Here is an 18,773-nt window from a genome sequence, read left to right as displayed (position 1 = left end):
ATTTATTTAATACAAAAACTCAACACCAGGGATGTTTTCCTATCATTTAGAGACGGTGCCACTTAGAAACACCAATCACGTAACTCTTTATGTATTTACCTACTAATGTAAAATATTTTGAAACGTGATGACATTTCCTGCATTTGTATTTTTAGAACATCAAATTATTTTAAAGAGCGACTGCAATCTTCTCCTTACCAGCGGATTTCTGCTGTTCTTGGCACATTGTGCCAGTTAGCAATTTGGAGCCATATAATGACTGTTTCTCCTTCCAGCCACCAAATTGTTATGCTTTTGGCAGAATATGGGTCCCGGAATGTAAGGCTGTGGACTCTAAACCAATGATATACAAACCCGTCATTTGGAAATCAGTGATGAATACATGCATGTGGCCTGCAGCTAAGGAGAGCCTGCATTTAATCTGGATGCTTAAACCACATCCTCCTCTGTACGCTGAAAGCTTTGGCCTCTACTGAGGCAGCTTTAGTCAAACGCATTGAGGAAGAAGAAGGTCTTGGTTAAATTCAGATGCAAAACAACTCAAGGGAAAACCCAGCAGCAACAAAATTGGAGCAGCCCTACTAATATAGAGATCAAACCCTTCCTTTAGCCTGTACTTTAAAATTACACTTTGCCTGGACGGTTATCAATTTAAATGTGACTGTGTGCAGAACGGTACGTTCCACAAGCCACTAGAAAGCACAAAAATTATATGCCCTGTACGAATGGATTTCCTGATTATAAATTAGGAGAAAATGAAGAGCAGATGAGATCTTGGCTGAGTTTGCGTTGCGTTTTCATTCGATTAAAAAGCTGTATATTTGCTGAAACAGAATATCTATCTATCTCTCTACACACACACACACTCACACACACTCAACATTATGGGTATCACTTGCTCTCAATAATGACAACAAAAACAGAGGAAGCGCAAGTTTCCAAAGGGCATGTGTCAGGAGGTGTAAATTTATAGTCTTCCTCAGCCAAGGTGCTTTAAGTGCAAACTACTCCTTTCCCTAGACCCTTACAAGAACTTGCTTTTGGCTTTATTGACTTTATTGAGCAAATTGTGTTTACAGATAGTTTATTTCTTGCTGAGTGTAGCGCTGCAGCAAATAACCACTTTCTCCCGGAATGCCCTGGGAGCCCTTTGTACGAACCAAAGTCACTGCAGAGGGAGAAAAGAAATGGAATGTTGTCTAACACCTCCTTCTTCTTTCTTGGTCACTGCTTCTGCTCTCCTCATTTAAGGGGAAACAGCCAGAGCTTTGAAAAAGGACTTTTTGTTAAATAAATGAGCAGCGTGAACTTTCTTGACAGGACACCACTGCTCCCCAGGTGTACAGAGGTGCCTAACTTGATAATTTTTTTTTAAAAAAAATGGAATTTCTTTAAAAAGCTTCCCTACTAACTTGAATGAAACAATATAGATAATGAATGTATCTATATTGAGATCTATTATCTATAATGAGCAGGGTTCAAATCCCCACTCATCCCCACTCATCAGCCATAAAGCTCACTGATAGGCCTTGGGCCAATCACCATCTCTAAGCCTAACCTACCTTACAGGGTTGTTGTGAGGAGGAAATGGGGAGAAGGAGAACAATCTACACCACCTTCAGATCTTTGGAAGATATAGGTTGTATATACAGGTAATAAATAAATAAAATAAATGTGATGTATTTAGGAAGGCTCTCGGCCGGGGGGCAGGAGCAGGGAAGCTTTTTCAGGCAACCAGTGGCAGGCGTGGTCAGAGCAAAAAAGTGGGTGGGGCAACAGGTATGACTCTTGTCACAATACATGTGACTCTACTGTCATTCAAGCTATACACAATTCAGACATTTAGACACACACAGATCTCTCTGTTTAGGCCACTAGCCACAATACAGTGGTACCTCTACTTAGGAATAACTCTACTTACGAATGTTTCTACTTACGAACGGAGCTCCGTCTGCCATCTTGGATGTAGTTTAGATAGGATTTTTTATACTTACGAATTTTTAGATAGGGTTGCTTCGACTTACGAATTTTTTCTCCCAATGCATTCCTATGGGATTTGACTCACATTTTTTTTCGACTTATGAATGTGCGTTCAGAACGCATTAAATTCGTAAGTAGAGGTACCACTGTAGCTGTTTTTTAAACCTATTGTTGGAGGTAGTATGCTTCTGAAAACTAGTTGCAGCCAGGGGCGTCACCATGGGGGGGGGCAATGGGGGCGGTCCGCCCCAGGTTCCACTCGGGGGGGGGTGCCACTTGGCACCCCCCGTCACGCCAAGTGGGCTAGGGGAGTTTGGAGTTGGAGGCACGTGGCTTTGGAGTCACTGGGGGACGGCAATACCCCGCCACGTAACGACGCATGCACAGTGTAATGCTGCGCATGCGTCGTTACGTGGCGGGGTATAGCTGCCCCCCTGTGACTCCAAAGCCGCGCGCCTCCAGTGGCAAACTCCAGGTAGAAAGCCCGCAGGCTTGGCGCTAGAGGCACTCGGTTTTGGAGGCGTGGGAGGGGGGAAAATACCCCGCCACGTAGTGACGCATGCATCATTATGTAGCGACGCCGCCCCCGGGTGCATGGCAATTTGCCTCCCCGGGTGTTGCGGTGCCTTGCTACGCCGCTGGTTGCAGCAAACTGCAAGTGGGCAAAGTGCTGTTGCGCTCGTTTCCAGCTTGCAGGCTCCCCACAGGCATCTGGTTGGCCACTGCTGGGCCAGGTGGCCTGATTCAACAAGCTGTTCTTCTGCTCAGGCAAGTGAGCAGCATTACTGTAGTTCAAGGACAACTTCCAGCCATGCAAAAGCACTCAGGGAAGGGGTGCAGCAGGGCTGAGAAGAAGAGGTCTGGGGAGAGTCCTAGGGGCCAGATAGAGAGGGCCCAGAGCTAATATGAAAGGAACTCTCAGCATCCTTGGAAATTGAGTGAAGGGAGGCTGGGCAGGAGAAGGGGTATTTACATTTTATATGGAAACTCCCTCCCCATCCCATTGCATGGAGACAGGGAATTCTTCACCCCTTAAGGCACATAAGTGGGTAGAGAGTTGAGCTACATTGGCTTCCAGGTCTCAGTGGGCCTTTGCAGAGGGTTTGCTATGGGGGAAAGTAGTATCCCCCATGCCTGCCAAGTTGAATTCCCTGGATGACAAGACAGGATATAAATCTTGGAAGGTTTTTGGTTTTTTTAACTAAGTTGCATCAAAAAAATAAACATACTTATAATTAATAATGTGTTGACTCACAAAATCAAAAAGGAAAACCAGAAAACCATGCAGCTTCTGGGTCTACAATCCAGCTCCATCGCCACCCAACCCATTCCCCAAGAAGCTAATTGAAGCTTTCTACTCCCATGTTACATCTGTTAAGCATTTCATAGTACATTACCTTGGCTAAGTGCAAATAGCAAAGGAAACCCAAGTGGAAACAAGGAGAGAGAGAAATCTTTAGAAGTAACTTCTGATTCCCGCACCGTTTTTCTTTTTCTTTTTCTTTACTAACAGTGTCAGTTCTTATGTTGCTGAAACGCACACAAGAAGGAAGCACTTGCAGGCTTGGGGAAACCCCAAGCGCTGTCAGATTACAAAAAAGTTCCTTAGAAGAACCAACCAACCAACCAACCAACCTACAGGTAGGGGGAAACCCCCAAAGCAGCTAAATGGGGACTGAGCATGCTCAGTGGGCTCAGAATGGTGGCTGGCTGTTGGAGGCAGGAGTGGAATACCAGAGAGGGGTGGTGGTGGATGGAATGGAGTGAACAGGGGAACTTCACAATGAAACGTTTTGTTGCAGGTCCCACTTTTTTTTAAAAAAAAAAAACATTGCACAAATTGATTTTCTATATGGTTTACCTGTGGCCCAGGAGTTAAAAAAAGGGGGAAATTAGCAACAATGGCCTGCATCTTCCTTATTTAGTATAGCCCCAGTTCAAGCACTACTTGTTTGACTGCCTCTCAAAGCCCTACCTTGAGCTGCCAGGAGCCTGGGCGATCCTGCATGCAAGAGAGGTGGCTCTACCAGTGAACTAAAGCTCTTCCCATGTATGGTCAAGAGCCAATGAAATGAATGAATTCTGGTGATAACATTTAGCGCAACCAGCACTTCCAAACCACACTGCCTGTTAGCTCCTGCACAGTATGCAGTTTCTCTTTATTCTGCCAACTGGGTAATAAGAGGGGCTGCCACGGTCAACCCAGTGCTGTACTACACAGAGACTGAGAAGACAGAACAGATTTTTGCAGGGAAGGAAGCATTCGAAGGCAAACTATGGTAATATTTTCGCCATGCATAAAGTGCAGAATCAGGACTCTGGAGTTTTTTTTCTTTTGGGGGGAATGGATGTTGCAATCAATACTATCATCAGTTTTGCAACCATAGGCTATGAAATTTATGCTTTATAGTTTCTTAATGGTATCGGATTTGGCGTGGGGCGGGAGGAATGGCAAATATATTGCTGTAATGCAGGAAAACATGTGTTTCCTATATTCTCTGCAACTAATTGCATTGATTTATTTGTTTCCACTTCAGCAAAACTGTTTTGTACTATACCTATCACGTTATCTTGTTTACCTAGGATCTCCCCGCCCCATGGCCAGTCAACTCAGCAATTGCATTTTAATTAATTAAACAAACCACTTAGAAGCATTACATGCTGATGTCCACATCTGACTTTTTTTTTTAAATGGCCATAGTCTTAAAAGGCTTAAAACATCAAGGTCAACTGATTGAATGCTGCAGTCCTACAGTAAGGGATTGTAGTTTTACCGCATGGTTAGGCGTTACTGTTAAGTGTAAGCTCAGTAGGGAGGTTCTGACACTTCCAATTAGGGGCTTCCAAAAGGAAGGCATGACATGGCTCACATTACTCTGTGCAGCTTATATGGGCAGGTAACAGGCTCTATTAAATTCATATTGAAGCCATTTGTGGGGGTTGGGTAGGGATGGTCAAATCAGCCAATTTTGGTTTCTCTAAGTTTCTCATTTGTCCACTATTGAGTTCTCCACATTTCTGCATCAGTTTGCATCTGAAGTCATTGTGACCATTCACCAGCATTTTAGCGAGATATCTTTCTTAACATATATATTTTGCCTATAATAACCATTTTTTTCCAAAGCAGTTTCCCCAAACATAATGCAATTTTGCATGTTTTTTTTTTTACTAACATATGCATTTTCCATTCAGACTTTTACTCCACTATCTGCATTTTTGCACAAGTTACTTGGCTGGAGAACTGCTTTGCAAAATTCAGAGAAGTGCAAAGGATTGCTGCATTTTCAGTTCATGCATGGTTTCGGAAAAGTGTGAATCAGGTAAACTTGCCTTGAAATGCGAACAGAATCAAATTTCTCCTCCATCCAAAGGACCGTGTGAATGATATGAGTCTTGAGTATGCATGCTTTAAGAACCCTTGCTAGATGTGGAAGACTCAGGTTTGTAGCACTGGATACTGAATGTGTGGGCGCAGAAGCAGAGGTTTGCCACAGTGACAGGTGCTCTCTTTTCAGTGCTCCAGCTCTCGCCTTGCTTTTTAGAGCCCTTGCCATTCCTGTAAACTGGAGTCCTTTACAGAAATGAGGCACAGAGGAGAGCCAAACCTGCTGGCCCTGCCCTTGACATTTGGTGCAGCATCTGAAAAGGGGAGCCGATGTGTGATGGGAAACCTTGCACAACTGGGGTTCCTGATCATATAGAGAGCCTGCTGGAATATTGCTCTGTGCACAGATGTCAGAAGATGGATGGGACACACAGCAGTCTGACTCTCCCTTCCGCGAGTACCCTAAACACACACATACACTTAAAAAACTTTCCCAAATACATCTTAGCTCAAGGATGTTTAGAACCACAGGGGGGAGTGTGTGTGTGTGTGTGTGTGTGTGTGTGTGTGTGTGTGTGTGTATATATATATATATATATATATATATATATATATATATATAACATAAAAATCAAAACTAACAGAATCAAAAAGGGTTGATGCAAATAAAAGCCCACATCCATAAGAATATCAACACACATTGAAAAATAACAAATCAGGGAGTGCGTAAAATGATTTTTCAGGTCTTCGGGGTGGTGGGGATTCATTCAACAACTCACTCTTCCAAAGACTCCATCCTCACAAGGATGGAACAATTCCTATCTATCCTTCCCCCATCTGCTGCCCTGGGGTTTCTCCTGACCCTACCAGAGCCAATTTCAAGGGTGTGTGGAGAGCATGCAGGGGGTTGACGCATAGCTGCCAAGTCTCCCGTTTTCCCCGGGAAATCCCCGTTTTTCCAGCTGTTCCTAGCTGAAAAAATTGATTTTTTTGTTTTTTCCTGGTTTATTCTGGCGTGGCAGCCATTTTGGAACTGGGCGGAGCATGCTCAGAAGCGACTTTTGATGCTGCTCTGCCCAGTTCCAAAATGGCTGCAGTGCGACTTCTGGCGCAGTGGCCATTTTGGAGCTGGGCAAAGCAGCATCAAAAGTCACTTCTGAGCATGATCCGCCCAGTTCCAAAATGGCGGCAGCGCTACTTCTGGTCTGCTATTTCTGGCCCGGTCCCTTATTTCTCTGACAGCAACTTGGCAGGTATGGTTGACGGGGGGGGGGCATTGCGCAAGTAAAGTTATTGAGAAGGGTTTTTGCTGATAGGGCTGGTTAGGGGAACCCCACCCATAACTTCCAAGTAATATGCTTAGAAGTGGTATAAAATACTTCCCCCCAGATTAGAAAGAATAAGAGAAAATATACTAAAAAAAGGCTATTAAAAAACAGGGGTACTAAAAAAAATAGCATACCAAAAATATATGTGAACTTCTCCTTTGTTGGTAAGCATACCTCTCTTTGTAATTATTGTTGGTGTTTATTCGGGAATTGACACTTTTGCCTCTGGCCATTCTCACCATTGGCACGAGGCCCATAGAAGAAAAGCTACAAAGAGTTCCCAGCCTCTTCTTTAAAGCATTAAATGTGAAATAGATGTTTAAATAAATAAATAAATAATAAATAAATAAATACCACTACCATTACTTTCCAAGTTCAAAAGGTTGCAGAGACCACAAGCATAACAATAGTGAGTTGGGAAGGAATCAATCCACGGTGAGATTTTGCTGCTGCTTCTCAAACCTCCCACACTTTTGTTAGCAGCAGAATCCAACAACAGTTGACAAGTGCAGACGGCCTGTCCTGGGATGGGCTTGAGTCCAGCAAAGCAATTATGCAGGTGATGAATCCATATCTGATCTTCTCCCTGGGCCCCCATGCCTCAACAGATGCAATTTTCACACAGAAAGCAAATTACATTAACACTCTCTCTCTCTCTCTCTCTCTCTCTCTCTCTCTCTCTCTATATATATATATATATATAGTGGGGTGGTGGTAGGTTAACTTTCCTATAGTGTTAAATCAAACAAGAAAAAGAAAAGAAAAGAAAAAGAAAAGCTAATTTGACCAGGGAAAACACCTTCCTGGAAAATCATTGCCTTGCACTTATCCCCATTTGACTACCTGAAAGCCTTTCCCCCGCTCTATATGGCTATTCATTTACCTCTATCTGTGGCTGGAAATCAATTGCCTCTCTCAGATATTTGTTTTCTGAGCTGTTGTCGCAGGCCAAAATTAACATCAAATAGAACACGACCATTAAGTGTAAACGTTGTGTTTTCCCCTTCTTCAAGGTTAGAGCTGTTGCTATACTGTGTGGTTGGTCTCATGGAGCAAGACACCAAAGGAACTTTGCCATGGCTTTAAGTGGTCCGACAAAACTTATCATACGGCATAGAGATGATGGCATCTACATGATACAGGACAGGAGCGGCAAACCTTTGGCCCACCAAATGTTGCTGAACTACAACTCCCAGCCGTCCCAGCAAGCATGGCTATGGCAAAATAATCACAGCTCAGAGGCAACCCTGGTCAAACAGAAACTAAAAGTAAAGAGCCCCATCCAGAATGGTGTTGCTTGTTTTTTTGAGTGTGTGTGTGTGCGTGTGTGTATTCCACAGCATGTCACTGGCACAATAATAGTGCAGTAGTAGTGGATTTGTACTGGACCATCCACACATCATTCTGCTTTATTAGTTGTTCTGTGATGCCTCCCCAATGTTACTGCATTCCTGCCACCTGGAGAGGCAATTCTGTGCTATAGTTAAACAAAAATAGCCCCCCCCCCTCAATAGGCAGCATTAAAAGTTCCAGGATTTCAGCAGCAAGCTCTGGGACATGCACGTATTGCATACAAAGTAGTACACCCATTCTGAAACTTTTGCAGGTACAAACAATACTTAAAGTGGGATCATGTACTGTATATCCACCCCAATACCATAATGAACACAACTCATCATGGATGCACAATTAAAAAAGGACACCTGGAGGGGCCCAAAGTGTGGTTCTTCTCAATTTCTATCTATTTACTTTTCTCAGAGTAAAAGCTTTGGCAACTATCAAGAGGCTAATCTGCTTGCAAAGCATGTGGACACCAAGCAGCCAAAGTAATTTAAAGAGAATTCATGTGAAAAGTTAAAGGGAAAGGATTGTTTTAACTCAATAGTGCCAGGAGCAAAATCTGGACTTCTTGTTCCAAGGAGTTAAATGCATGGCTTGCTTTTCATTCTGGAGCAAACACACAGCTGCAGCCAAATATCCAGAAGGCACCAACTATCTCTTTCAATACTCAAGGGTATGCATGAAATCCAGATGTTTGCTGATTTGCAATGCTTCCTTGTACTCTCCCTCTCTGAATAAAAGGACAGATTGCTGTGTGCAGAGAGAAAACACACCACAATCATCTTGGCACCAGCACGTGGAGAGCACAGACTGCAGCAACTCAAAAGTTTTTTATTTAACTGTGGGTTCCCAATAAGAATAAACTTAATTGCTTGTTATTTAAGGGGGGAAAGTCAATCATCCTTAAAAAAAAAATCACATTGAAAAGACTAGCAGCTTCTATGACTCATTTAATAGGAGGGATTCTCAGAGTTGGTGCAATGATTTTACTCTTTCAATCCATCATTGTACCAAGGTAAATATTGAGACATTGTAAATTAGAGAGAAGGTAAGACTGGGAACACTTTTTAAAAGTGAATGATATTAAGGCAAACAATGCTGAAAGAGATGGCAAAGGCCACATTTTCCCAATGCAGAAACTATCAATGCTCCCCGCAGGCTGTTTTTCCTGGAACCTTTAATTATACTTGGAAAGTTACTGGCAGCCAACACGGACTCTGGCACACTGATATAAAACTGGTCCTCACAGAAATGGACATCCTTGAAAGTAACGAGGATTCACCATCATCTGTAGGCTCAGGGCCGTCTTAAGCGCCCCTCGCGCCATGGTGCGCCGGATCTCTCCGGCGCCCTCCCACCCGTTTCCCAGCGCGGTGGGCGGGTGGGCGTTGCGCGCTGCACGGCGGACGGGCAGGCACAGCGCGATCTCTCCGGCGCCCTCCCGCCCCGTTTCCCAGCGCGGTGGGCGGGTGGGCGCAGCGCGCGGCTGCGCGGCGGACCGGCCGGCCAGCGGGCGGGCGCAGCTCGCGGTGCCCTCCTGGTGGGCCGGTGCCATGGTGCCCTGCGCCACCCAGCCTACACGTAGGGCCGGCCCTGTGTAGGCTCCATTAGGAACCCCCAATACAGGCACATTACAACTGGTAGACTTATGAAGCCATAAAAGACGGTTGCCTCCTCTGAGGGACAAGCTAAGCTTCATCATCAGATAGAGCTGGGAACAGCTCTCTTAATAACATAAGCAGAGTGCTGCTGGATCAGAACCAAAGTCCATCTAGTCTGGCATTCTGTTTCCACAGTGGCCAACCAGATGCCATGGGTCACCTGCAGTTCCAGGTGCAACTGGACAGGCACACCTGAGTAAATGAGGGGCCGGCTGCAGACTGGTGTGAAATGGTTGCTGTATTCTGCAGCAAGTTCACAACATAATGACAAAGTATTAGGGATGGATTTATTTTGTTTTATTAGTTGGTTGCGATGCCTGCCCAATGCAATCACATTATTGCTGCCAGAAGGCAATAATAGTGCAACAAACACGGACAAAAATATACCAGAACATTTGTGGTATAAAAAAATTGAGGGCAATGTGGGGTTGGTACTTATTTTGCCAATACGTGTTGACTCTGGCATCCATCATGTTTGGAGATGCTGTATTTGCGAAAGCTTTTTGAGATGGTTGCATTTTTGATCGTATCCTTGCAGCTAGTGTTTATATTTTGGCTGCAACCCTACACTCACTGACCTGCCAGCTAAGCCCCACTGAACTCAAGTGAGCTTATCTTCCAGGAGACATGTACAGGGTTGCAATGGCATTCACATTATTCTGTGTGACATCCCAGTGACCAGGGCATGTCTAAAAGCCACTAAAGCACCATCTGGAGGCAAATAATCACATTCTGTACAGCATGTAGCACACTGTCAGAGCTAAAGGAATGCGGGATGCTAGTAATAATGCTAGTTGCCTACCAGTGGCACATCATATATGCGTGCGCGCGTGTTTGCTTAGATTGGCATTGCCAAGGCACAAAGGGGAACTAGGTGTACATAGCATTGATGTTTATGAGTTTTGGGTGCCTCGTGTTATTTTAGGATCTGCTCAGAATCTCACTACTAGTTGCTTCATACTGTGCCTGTTTGGTATAAGCTTATTTGGGCATATTGCCTTCTTTTTCTTTTTCCATTTTGCAAATCATTCCTTTAAGTTATGTTATTTTGAAAACATGCCCAGAATTCTTCCGGCCTAGAGACCCATAAATTATAAATAGCTATTACCTTCATTTGTATTTAGTTTGAAATGCTAGCAGAAATGTATAATAAATTGATACCCGGCCAACGTGTGACCAAAAGCAGCAAAATGAGTAGTGTAATGCTAACAAGATATAATCTAGCTAAGAGGCCCAATGCTTAAAGCTGGCCAAGTCTGACAATCACTGTCATGTTGAGCTTACAATTCCAAGAGGAAGCTTTTATACTGCATCTGTTGCTGCCAGGCACTTCCTGCCCATCACTTCAATTCACATATGTGGTAAAGGTGATGGACTTTCAAGGAGTAGGTGGCCAGGGCAGGGAGCATTTTGAATACCTGCTGCCTTGTTGAAAATATCTGATTTGTTTAATTTAGAGGAAGTCTTCTCTAGTTAGCTTAATGATTGCCTTTGCCTTATTTCTCTCTCTCTCTCTCTCTCCCCCCCTCTGATTTTTAAGGCTTTTTTTCTGGCAGATTTTTGTGGTTACTTTCTATGTAAGGGCAGGTGTAAAATGCAATTCTATCAGATGCAGTTTGCAGAACACAAAGATCATTTATGGGACATTTTGTACATTAGTTTCTAAAAACTTATTTGAAATGGGAGGCACTGAAAAATAAAGAATGCATCAGAGGAAAACACACACACACACGCTCTCTCTCTCTCTCTCTCTCTCTCTCTCTTACTAGATATGCAGATTACCCTTTCATTTCATAGCTGGAAACGGGAAGGGGTCATCAGCTTCCATGAAGAGGGTTACTGCAACTTAACACTATAGGTGGCGCTGTGGTCTAAACCACAGAGCCTAGGGTTTTTGCCGACCAGAAGGTTGGCGGTTCAAATCCCCGCAATGGAGTGAGCTCCCGTTGCTCGGTCCCTGCTCCTGCCAACCTAGCAGTTCAAAAGCACGTCAAAGTGCAAGTAGATAAATAGGTACCACTCCAGCAGGAAGGTAAACGGCGTTTCCATGCGCTGCCAGAAACAGCTTAGTCATGCTGGCCACATGACCCGGAAGCTGTACGCTGGCTCCCTCAGCCAGTAAAGCAAGATGATTGCCGCAACCCCAGAGTCGTCCATGACTGGACCTAATGGTCAAGGGTCCCTTTACCTTTACCCCTCAAGGAGCCCAAAGCCTTGGCAAAAAGCCCTTCTGCAGCTAGACTGTTAGGGACAATTACCACCTGTCTCCTCCTCCATGGGAATGTTACAACACATGGCCAGTATAGGGTTTGCAGCATCTAAGCTTTAGATTCTAAGATGTTTGCATGGCGCTGGTGGTGAGCCCTACATCATTGTGTAACAGTAGAATGCAACTGAAGACTACTCACCTTTATTTGGGAGTAAGTGAGATTTGCTCCAGGAGAGTTGCTCGCACTGGCTTTGTTCCTCCTCAGGCTTTTTAGGTCAGCACAGGATGGTAGCTTAGCCAAGGTTTGGCTACAGACCATGAGTAAGAAGGAGAGACCTTAGCCACAATCCTGTGCTTGGACAACACACTAAACCAAACCTTGATTAGCTGCTGCTCTGTGCTTACCTAGAAAGTCCCAGGAGGAGCAAAGCAGCCACAGCCTCCTCCTCAGGAGCTAGAAAGTTTGCACTAAGCCATGGTTTAGCTTAGCATGATGCAAAAAGGATGGCATTGCCATCTCCACTGCCAGACATCGAGTGGGCCAAATGTCAGACAAAGTAGTAGCAGCTCCTCATGATTTTATGGTAAATTAAGTTGAGTACTGGCATTTTAAAATGTACACTAGTGCAAAAGGGAGGTGGGAGGCAGTCAGATAATATTCTGACAAATATCTGAAGAAGTGTGCATGCACACGAAAGCTCATACAGTGATGCCTCACAAGACGAATTTAATTCATTCCGCGAATCAATTCGTTTTGTGAAAAATTCGTCTTGCGAATCACGGTTTCCCATAGGAATGCATTGAAATTTCTTTTTTTGCCCATAGGAACGCATTAATTAAATTCCAATGCATTCCTATGGAAAACCGCGATTTGCAAGATGAATTTTTCGCAAAATGAATTCGTCTTGCGAGTCACCATCAGATCGCAAGACGCATTCGTCTTGTGAAAAATTCGTCTTGCAGGGCATTTGTCCACTGTACTTATGACAAACTTTGTTGGTCTCTAAGGTGCTACTGAAAGGAATTTTTTTGTTTGTTTGTTTTGACTACGTCAGACCAACACGGCTACCTACCTGCAACTAGATAATATTCTGTTCAACATGACAAATATGAAAACAATTAGATAAAACATGTTCAATTAGATAAAATGTTGGTCATAGTGCAAGTTGTAGTATTACATTAGAGTACTAGGAATTAATACAGTCTCAGTTCCCTGAACTGTGTGAGTCGGTACAAATGACTTTAATGGGATCAGGATAGCCTCTTTAGAGCCAATAACACATCTGCAATCGGAACACGCACAATACATTTGCAAAATATGTTATTCATTTGATATGTTGTTTCCCCCTAAGATTTAATACTAATATTATGTTATTAAGAAAAGTATAGGCCAGATAATAGTCAGCGTTCAAAACCCATTTCAATACTTGATATATACTCCTTATCCTATTGCCGAAATTTGAAAAGGATTATGCCTCCTTTCAATGTGTGTGCTCCTTTAAAAACTAAGCAAACAAGTATTTCAAATCTTATTGGTTAATTGCCAGTTGTTTTTTTCCTCTTAGTCGAGTGTTAAGATGAAGAATGTAACTATAGGATTGTTTTAAAACATGATGGCTTAAGGTCAAAGAGTTCTTATTCTTTCCTTTCAATCACAAGTTTCTTGTTTCAAAGAAAGTTGCCAAACCTGTGGCATTATTTATAGCTTAGCAACACTACTAAATAGGAAGTCCACTCTCATTTTGTTGGCAGTTGTGACAGTCACATGGCATAAGCTACCCAACTGGAGAAAAGTTTTGAACAAATGTACTCTAGCAAACCTGAGATAACCTTGGTTTTAGTTAAAAATACCACTACTGGTATTTAATTGCTTGGGATAATAAAAAGTAGTCACTATTTCCAGGCTCTATTTATGTCTTGGGTAGGTTCCCAAGGTAAAGTTGTGGATGATTTCACGATTATTATACCAAACGTTCCAAACCAACAAAATAGCAGCCTTTTGAAAATATGGGCATACCTAACCGAAGTAGGTCCCCCCTCCCCCCCGTTTCCCATCTTCACATTACGGTGTAATTTGTTAAAGTAATGCAGGAACTGATGCCCTTATGTTAGTAATCAAAAGTTGCTTCTTTTTATAATTACAGTAGTAAAACTCAAAAACAACTACGTTCTTCTTCCTTTGTTGCAAACTGGCTATTTTTAGGTGCAACAGGAAAAATGCGAATGCATGAACTTCTAATTTGACAAAGACTGTATACCCTGGCAAATTGATCCATAAGACCGCCCTATCAGCTTCTAAGATGGCAATGTCAACGTACACATGGGCCTCTGTTCCTCAAGAAAAAATGGTCAACAAAGAACTTTTGATATTTAAGAGGGAGAGGGGACTCTCCAAAATAGAACCATTGTTGAATGATGCCACTGTGGCAGACGTTTCAACCTCGTAATGACCTCTCCTCTTCCTTTCTGCCCTACAGCAAATGACTCTTCTTACTGCTCCAAATTTAAGACATGAAGAATGCACATCTGCAATAAGGTCTAAACACAAAAGGAACCAGGATTCTGGACACAATCACACTTTTTATCTGTTCTTATAAACACTACTCTTCCACAGGAAGGAGCCATCAGGACTTTTAATTTTTTTAAAATCAAATTCTCCAGTCAATAATATATTTTATACTTTTAAAATAGAATTTCTCTCATTTTCTTGTTGTCTCTCCCGCCAAGTGTCTTTCAAGTCAACAAAATTGGTGATATTTAAACCAACTCTGTATGCAGAAAAATCTCCATTTCAATTCATGAAAGTTACCCTCTCCCAAAGGCCAAAAATTAATCCCTGTCACTTTCCTATGAGCAAGGGTGGGGGGGGGGGAGAGAGAGAAAGGTTGCTATGCTTTAACAAACCAGTAGAGGACACTCATTAGTAGGTCAATCAAGTTCCATTCCTATCTTATTACTCTGCAGTTTTTAAGTTTCTCTAACATAAAAGGTCAAGAATCCTGGTACATGCTTCAAACAGATATCACCAACATGAAACAGAACTTGGTTAACAGAATCAAGAAAAGTGGGGGAAGCTAACAATGAAGATTATCATGCTTTCTACACTCTCTATACTTAAGTGACTGTAGAAACAAACTTTTTTTAAAAAAACAGCACACACACACACACACATATATGCAAAATGGTCTATGCTGCCAACGTTAAGAAAAAAAATATGGCAGTTAAAAGCATAAAATCAACAATAAATTACAATCATAAAAGCATCACAAATTCTGCAGCCACAAACTGTATAATGTTGATGCGATGTCAAAATTTCTATGCTATTTCAGAGGTTTTAATGCTGCCATATCCACTGAGACATCACCAGCCTCCATGGCTTTTAAAAGCTGAAACATGGGAGTGATTAGTGCAGAATCCAAGCATTCACTTGGATAAAAAGGTTGAGTTGTTAGGTAACTCAAACTTGCATTCTTTGGACCCAGTTTCACGAGTCACCTTTTAATCTGTGGTGTAAGCACAATCATGATTTCTGCTCTAATGTAGTATGAGAACAATGGAGTAGGCCCAAGAACCATTCCTGAATCACCCCCCTTTTCTTTCCCACCACACACTGGTATGTGACAGCTTCAGTGAGGGATTTGTGAAAGGGTCCTCTGATTACCGTAGGTGACGCCTGATGGGAACTCTTGGTAATGAGAGTCTCCGTGACAGTACATTAGAAGTCTTTTAAAACAACAGCAACAGGAAGTCTTTAAATGTACGGAAATTGGGAAGTTTAATATCGGGAAGGCTCTTGGGAGTAGGGTTTTCAGAAGCATCCAGGGTTAACCTAATTCTGCTCCTAATGAAATTATATAGAGTTATTTTAAGACCAGCTTCATGCTAGCTCTCTGTTGTGGAGTCTGCAACCATTTTAAAAGAGGACATAAAACACTCCTGTGTTTACCTGCACTGGTGCCTGCACCGGTTGTGAGGTCCCCACCCATCAGGCCACCTAGGAGAAGACAAATAAAAGAGTCAAATGGAGTGAGGAGCTGAAAGAAACCACAAAGGTCAAACAGAAATTACAGCCTGCTCCTCAAAGCAATGCAAAGCCTAGCAGAGTTCCGACCACCAGGGTACTTATAAAGATCAGGCTGCTTGAGCCAGGCTGACTTCTATATAAGTGGACCCATTTCCTCTCAAACTGCACAGACATTCTGTCAATAATAATAATAATAATAATAATACCCTGAGCAACTGACGGTTTGTATTTCATATTTGCTTAAACTTTAGCATCATCTTGACAGCAAGAGTAAAATGGAGTTTGTTGCTTCTGTTGTCTGATGATAAACCCATTTACTTGAGAATAAATAGTACAGTGGTACCTTGGGTTAAGTACCCAATCCGTTCCGGGGTGCCGTTCGCACCCCGAAAAGTACTTAACCCGAGCGGCGTTTTAGTGCATGCATGAAGTGCCGATAGAGCGCTTCTGCGCATGCGTTTTAGTGCCGACAGAGCGCTTCTGCGCATGCGTGAAGTGTGCAGAACGCTTCTGCTCATGCTTCAATCAGACAGAGTGAAGGATCCTAATCCTTATTTATCCTACTTACAGGTGATCCTACACCTGGGTGGATGGCAACATCTTGCTTTTACAGTGAGACAAACAACCCACGAGTTTGAACAATACATCACCATCAGTGAGATTCTAATGACCTGACACATTACCACCAAGGCTGCTTTTAGCCTCTTAACTGTGGAGTCAAATGACCTATTTTGCCAGCAAGGATTAACCTCTCCCGCTACTTCTAACTCATTTCCCAGTTTTTTCTTCTATGAAAGAAGATGTGTAGCTTTTTAATGACATGACGACAAATGGGCCTGGATTCAGAGCCTATGTTTTGAAACAGTCTTTAACAAGACAACAGTGAGGGGGAAAAGATTTATTGTCAGAAACCTATAGGCATTTTCTAAAGAGAAACATTTTATTTCATGTTCGTGAACAAGTTACCACATGAACATTTGTTCCTTTAGTTGGGTGTCACACAAACATTCCCAGTAGCTTGAGTCTATTAATTCTCTTCAATTTAAAAGCATTGTCTTCTTTATATTTATTATCTTTAATTTCACAAATGATTTAGCTCTTTTTAGAATTTAACTTTATTTCTTTTTAAATGAAAATTCTGAGAAATGATCTCAGTACTGTCTACACCAGGGTTTCCCAAACTTGGATCTCCAGCTGTTTTTGGACTACAGTTCCCATCATCTCTGACCACTGGTTCTGCTAGCAAGGGATGATGGGAGTTGTAGTCCACAAACAACTGGAGACCCAAGTTTGGGAAACCCTGGTCCACACCACCTGGCAGCAATTCTTCAGGATTTCGGACACGAGTCTCTCTCAGCCCAACCTGGAGATGCCAGGGATTGAACCTGGGCTATTCCGTATGCAAAGCAGATGCTCTACCACTGAGCTACAGCCCTTTCCCAAACTTAAAAGTGAATAAATAGGATTGGGTAGTGCCTTACCTGTGTTTCCTGCACTCGGTGGCCGGTGTGTCACACCAGGAGACATGCTATTCCGCTGTAAGGAAGGGTGGGCCAGAGGCAACAGGTTGTGGTTACCCAATGAGCTTACAGGGTTGCTGTATACCAAGCTGTTGTGGTTGGACACTGGGATAGAAACTGGCATCTCAAAGTTAGGTGGTGGAACAGCCTGTACAAAAGGAAGGGGGAAGGAGGAAACAAAAGACAAGAATTGTAAGGAGGCACAACAGTCTCAGAGAACACTTATGCTACATTTAGTGCAAACATGTTGTAACCACTGGTTAAAACCACACAGAAAAGAGTCAGGAACATGAAATGTCACTACCAGCAAGCTTTTAACTACTGAGGCAGCAATCCTGTACGACTGACTCATGAGTATGTTCCGTTGAACACAGTGGGACTTACTCTGGGTAAATCCGCCACAGCACTGAACTTTGAGAAAAGCCTTTTTAAAATGCTTAATGGATCATGAATTAATATTTATTTTCTCCCCCCACACCCATCTCCTATTTCTACATTTCCTTTGTATTGAAAGACTGGCGAGGTCTTTCCTCTCACAGTTCTGTTTAAAAGAAAACCCTGTTTCATTAAGTTTCAATTTTTAGCTTTCTTCCATTCACTGAAATTGTAATTGCTTACTTGTGGCATCTTAATATGGTGTCATAGAAGAATGTAGATCAAAGACACGCGATTACGATGACTTCACTTTACAGAGAAATATTAGAAGGGTGGGGAATGCAAAAGGGAAGCTTTTTGCTTCAGTCTCAAGAATCTTAGAAGCTTGGGATTATGATCAGCTTTGTGAAAGGGACAAGTATATTGTATTCTTTCTTCTTCTTTGCAAAATGTACTCACTTTGCTTGATCTCCATGAATGTATGAGGACAAATACAGATATAAAACAAACAAAAAACACCCTTAGAGACAATGGGTTGTATCCAACTAAATTATACTCAGAGTAGGTCCATTGAAATTAATGGCCTCGATTTAGTCATGTTCATTCATTTCAGTGGGTCTAGGCTAGGACTAACATTGGCTGCAACCCATATATGTGGGGGAGGGCACATTGGCTTGGCTCCTAAACTCCCATGAGTGGCCCTCTGCTCACAGAACGCTGCTGTTGGAGGAAGAGGTGGAGAGGAGGCAGCATTTTTTGTCTGTTCTCCCCACCCCACAAAGATATCTGATCCAAAGGGTTGGACAATCTTTGACAGCAGAGGTAGTGGTGGCTGCTGTAGGAGAAAAGAAAAATGACAAAAATCAACTCCCCCATCCTACCCGTGGAGGCATCTATTGGATCAAAACTCTTCAGTGAATAGGATAGAGCTGAATTCTTCCCCTGGGAAGAAATGAATCTGTGATGTCACAGAGCTGAAAGTGTTTGACCCTGGATAAATTTGTTCATTT

General features: G+C 42.8%; 1 protein-coding gene across 18 annotated transcripts in view; it reads right to left on the bottom strand.

The window, feature by feature from the left end:
* MEF2C (myocyte enhancer factor 2C) overlaps positions 1–18,773 on the bottom strand; it is a 163,134-nt gene that overhangs the window by 16,742 nt on the left and 127,619 nt on the right. For all 18 annotated transcript variants that reach the window (XM_060280208.1, XM_035099848.2, XM_035099852.2 and 15 more), the window contains 2 exons: positions 17,350–17,536; positions 15,791–15,838 (listed from right to left, as the gene is read on the bottom strand). In XM_060280208.1, the coding sequence (XP_060136191.1) occupies positions 15,791–15,838; positions 17,350–17,536 (235 nt within the window). The remainder of the gene's footprint in view (positions 1–15,790; positions 15,839–17,349; positions 17,537–18,773) is intronic.

Source organism: Zootoca vivipara, chromosome 11 (genome assembly GCF_963506605.1).
Source record: "Zootoca vivipara chromosome 11, rZooViv1.1, whole genome shotgun sequence".
Taxonomy (NCBI): domain Eukaryota; kingdom Metazoa; phylum Chordata; class Lepidosauria; order Squamata; family Lacertidae; genus Zootoca; species Zootoca vivipara.
Note: the sequence above shows the minus strand (reverse complement) of the source record. Positions and strands in the feature narration are given on the sequence as shown.